Source organism: Medicago truncatula, chromosome 1 (assembly GCF_003473485.1).
Source record: "Medicago truncatula cultivar Jemalong A17 chromosome 1, MtrunA17r5.0-ANR, whole genome shotgun sequence".
NCBI lineage: Eukaryota > Viridiplantae > Streptophyta > Magnoliopsida > Fabales > Fabaceae > Medicago > Medicago truncatula.
In genome coordinates this window covers 10335954-10340909 of record NC_053042.1, presented here as the reverse complement: position 1 = coordinate 10340909, position 4956 = coordinate 10335954, and the positions used below count along the sequence as shown (strand labels likewise).

The window sequence follows — 4956 nt, the reverse complement described above, 5'->3', positions numbered from 1 at the left end:
ATCAATGTCCACGACAGATTTTCTAAGTTATATTACAATATTGTGTAAAAAAAATCAATATTATGATACTGTGCCAAAAAAAATGTTATATTATGATATTGAGAAATGTCATTATCTGGCTGTTTAGATTTTAATTATTGATGGAAATATTAAAAGAATCAGCCGTCCAAAAACTGTAGAAGAAGTTGACATTAGGTTACTGAAATCCAAGGGGACAAACAATTAAAATAATCTATTTTATGTTCTAAGATTCAACTTTTTCATCCTTTATTTTTGTCACTGCAACACATTATAACACTATCAAATTGAGATCAATAGATTTTATAGTTTACAAATTATTACATAGGCATGGTTTCTCAGATGAAGGGAAGGAGGAGGGCACAAACAAACAACCTCTCATCCTAACCCATCAATGAATTTCCATAGAAAATATCTAATTATGATAATGGAACAGGTGACACTATATAAATATACCGGTTTTCCACATGTACTTTTTATTGGATGCAATCTTCTTTGAGAGATCGTCCAATTCCACATGTGTACATCTCTATTATTGGTTTTCTACAAGTTCCTTCCATCGGAGGTAATCTTGTAAATATTTTCACCTCTTTCAGCATGGATTCGAACTTTGCTTCGTCACGGTGTGGCGGACTAGCCCATCTTGCTAGACTCAAGCCCCGTGGTACAATATACATATACATACAACAAATGTACAAAATATTTGGATTAAGTAAATATAGTTTCTTCTAGCATTATGCTAGGAGTTTGCTCAATCAAAGCTAGATGAACGACTCCACCTGCCTCTCAAGTAGTCCTCCAAAGAGACATTTTGCTCAACACTGAACATGGAGAGTGTGTCATCATCCACATCAAGCAATGCAAGATTAAGGTGTGATTGTATGTCAGAAGGTGGACATGCTTCTTCATCAAGCAATTCTGATGCTTTCAAAGCATTAATTTCTAGCTTTGCCCACTTTATTACAACGGCGTCGCCTTTAAGGACCTTTGAGATCTGTATTCCAATGGAACAAATATGAGATTTATTAAGATAGTGAAATGCAACTCCTATAATTTTCTAGTGCATTTAGACAAACAGTCAAATTAGAGCCATATTGCATAAGTGGTTATTCTCCAACTTAATTAAACGTTTATAGTATAAGCGCTTTATCGTATAAGTGTTTATGTACAAGCTATTTATAGAGCATAAGCGCTTATCATATAAGTTAATCCAAATGGTCTTTATAATCAAGGAAGAAAAGTGATTAATTTTTTTTCATATAAGTTAAAAAATTTCATAAGATATCTAGGAAAGCTTATTATTGTCATAAGCCATTTTCATATCTTAAGATAAGTTGCAAAATAAGTTCTTCAAAACCAATCTAGAGAAGATAAAGTCAAGGTATATGTTATTTGAATTCAAGTAGGGCATGATTTAGGATATATAAGCAAAGCATATAGGTCAAGTTATATGATTCTTGCTAAATTTATTACTAGGCCAATTAGAAATCACTTACAAGACTCATATGAGGCCTAGCTCCTGGAGCACGTCTGATACAAAGTGTTGCTGCTAAGACCATCCTTTCCATCTCTTCATGATCATAGTTATCACCCAAACTAGGATCCAACAATTGTGACAGCTTCCCACTATTTAGAATTGGACTTGCCTACAAATGATTTATTTCCATTATTTGCCAGACCATATAGTGTACCATTGTGGTCTAGCGCACGTGGTTTGTGCGTAGTGTATGTAAATGTTGTAAACTTTGAGGTACCAAATTCGATTCATACTCAAAATAAAAATAAAAAGACTATATTTAGAGTACATACCCACATGACAAGGCTCTCTTGACCTTTAGGATAATCGCCACTTATAGGCTTTCTCCGTGTAAGAAGCTCAAGAAGCACCACACCAAATGCATAGACATCAATCTTATCATTTACTTTACCATACATGAAATATTCAGGTGCCAAGTAACTGCATAAATAGACAAGTGTAGTACACAGTTCAGAATCATTTCAAGTACAATATTTTTCCTACAAGATGTATGCATATGCAAAAGAATGGATGGTTGAAGTACGTACCCAAAAGTTCCGGCAACATCTGTGCAGGTTATAGATGATGACGAGGTTGATGCCCATTTCGCAAGTCCAAAGTCAGAGAGCTATAGAAAATCGACAGAAAAACATGAGTCCTAAGAAGTACAAATAGTTTAAAATATTGATGTTAGTCAATAGAGAGATAAATTACCTGAGGTTCAAAATCCTCAGATAATAACACATTTGATGATTTTACATCACGATGGATCACAGGTTGGTCACTGTTATTATGCAGATACTCCAAAGCCTCAGCAACGCCCATTGCCACCTTATATCTCTCAGTCCAACCTAACTCGAGCGAATTTTTCTTACTACCTATTTTGGCATTGAGCAAAATGAAGTAAATAATCCTGAAAGCAATTTCATATTGATTGATAAAAGATAGTAAATTGCGTACATATTTGTCCTATTTATATAGAGCTCAATCGAACCAACTAATGAAATAACTAACTCCTAACAAAATAACTATCTTAACAAAAGCTAAGGTGAATATTGTAACGGTGTTGAACATATTGCGTACCCTGAAGGTTTTGTTCAAGGCTCCCTCTTGATAAGAAATCATAGACCAAAAGAAGATTGTCATCTTCAAAGCAGAATCCAATGAGAGAAATGATGTTTTTGTGATGCAAAGCGGTGATAATTTCTATCTCTAAAACAAACTCCTTCAAAACATCATCAGAAGGCTTTAAGATCTTAACAGCAAGTTCCTTTCCATCAGGGAGGCAACCTTTATAAACCCGACTACTTCCTCCTTTACCAATCAAATTTTCTGAAATCAAAATCACTTAGGTAAATAAACCATGTCAAAAATAAAAACCACTTTCGGACAAATGAAATCCACGGTCAAAAAATCAAAATACACACCCGGCAAGAAGTTTGATGTTGCTGATACAAGTTCTTGGTACTTAAACAATCTGCAAGTAGATGAGTATTTCTCATGAAGGCCCTCTAATTCTTTAGGAACGCACATAGATTTGCGTTCAGGTGAAGCAACCATTCCTATTTCGGCATTCACCGGAACAAGAGCACCACTTTTGCTATCTAGACCCAAAAATTGATCTTTATCAAAGGAAAGATTTCTAGAGGGCAACTGCATTGCCCATTGGACCACTGAAATCCGACGAAACAACGATCTTTCAGAAACTTTCCTGTCTGACGAAATTGTACGATGGAGTAGTGGCCAACCAGGTTTTAAAGCAGTTACTTCTCTGTCATGTAAAGTTCTCATGCTAGAACCAGCATCAGTTGCTTTTACCGGAACCATAGCCAACGAGTTCTTCTCACTATCACCCTCGTCGCCGAAATAAGACTCTTGATCTGCAGCTTGGTAGCAAGATGAATCCTGCAATATTGATTCTTCCACATCATCATTTAGTACTTTTGAACTCTTGCTGAATGTCCGTTGTATCGAACCAAGCAACCCAATTCGGTGACCTACAACAACTCATAAACTAAGAACTCTAACATTCACATATATAAAAAAAGGGACAAATTAAAAAAAAATAAAAAAAAAACCTTTTAAGTCAACGTGATTTGTCGGTGATCCATCTCTCTTGAACACAACTTTCCCATTATCAACAGCAAAAACCCAACAATCCTTTGATAGCTTCTTAGCACAATACCTAGGTAAAGAAATAGTTGGTCTAATAAGACCTTGAGATTTTCCAACTATAACATGAGTTGCACAATATTCATTTGCTTCTCTAACCAAAATTCTCCTCACTGACGAACCCCGGCAAATTTTTAGCTTCAGATCCACCTACATCATTTTCCAAATTTTTTTAAAAAAAAAAAATTTAAAAAATGGCACTTGATACATACATATTTCTTTAAATTAACTTTTGTCTATTAACCTTCTGATTCTCAGAAAGTAAAGTCAAACTTTGAACTTTATGATGATGAAAGATTTCATTAATTTTCAAATAATAATTAAATTTCATCAAAATTAAGGCTTAAAAATTCTAACCTGTTTCAAGTTGCAGAATCCTTCGTAACCAGAAAGCACTGAATCAAATGCTTTGACAAGAGAAAATAAAGAAGATTTCCCATCTCGATTCACAATTTCTACAACAACAAAGAAAAAACAAAATAATCAAAATCCAATAAAAAAACAAACAAACAAAAAATAGAAAATAGCATTTAATAACTTTAAGTAAGTAGTACGTACCATCATTTCTAAGAACATGAAGAGCAAGAATAAGATCACCAGGTTGAGCAACATTGACCAAAGACCATGTCAACAACTCAGTGCTATGACTGTTAGATTCCATCTTCACACCAACAACCACAGTACGGCCACCGGAGGCACCGTTGTAGGTGGTGATCATTTTGATGATGACACGTGGCAGTATCTATATATATGAATGAGAGAGTTGGTTGATGTCGTTATGTTGTCGGTGATTGGAGGATGTAGTGTAAGTGTCGGTGATTATACACATGCAACCAAAAATGTCACAGGTTTGTGTTGAGAGTGTAACTGTGCAACCATAAAGAAACAAGTTTGATGATGATGATTGTTTTCTGCTTCTTCAATCTTTTTCCTTACTAACGTTGCTGTCGTACTTATATATGTATATGTATATGTATATGTATATATACACGTTGGTTTGTAAAGGTTAATAATGGACCAATATTTTGACCAGTGGGTTTCTTTTATGTTACGGTGAAAAAGGTCAACGAGATAATAAATTGGCGGGTTAATGAATGAATTATAAGATGGGGCAATTGGTATTTGGTGGTGCCAAACTATGGTACGTACTGCATCACTCCATCATCACAATTTAAAGAATCGGATGAAAAAATATATATTAAATTATTAATTCTTTCAAAAAACAGTTATTTAATAATGGGTGTACTTAA

At 34.5% G+C, this 4956-nt stretch overlaps 1 protein-coding gene across 1 annotated transcript; it reads right to left on the bottom strand.

Annotated features, from left to right (window-relative positions):
• Window positions 1-292: 292 nt before the first annotated feature.
• LOC25482448 (L-type lectin-domain containing receptor kinase SIT2) lies at window positions 293-4666 on the bottom strand. The gene is made up of 10 exons (XM_013611003.3): window positions 4265-4666; window positions 4064-4161; window positions 3613-3856; window positions 2962-3531; window positions 2618-2866; window positions 2249-2412; window positions 2083-2162; window positions 1828-1975; window positions 1515-1664; window positions 293-1012 (listed from the first exon to the last, which is right to left on the bottom strand). The coding sequence occupies exons 1-10, from the start codon at window positions 4422-4424 to the stop codon at window positions 770-772; spliced, it is 2106 nt and encodes a 701-aa protein (XP_013466457.1). The 5' UTR covers window positions 4425-4666; the 3' UTR covers window positions 293-769.
• Window positions 4667-4956: the final 290 nt, after the last annotated feature.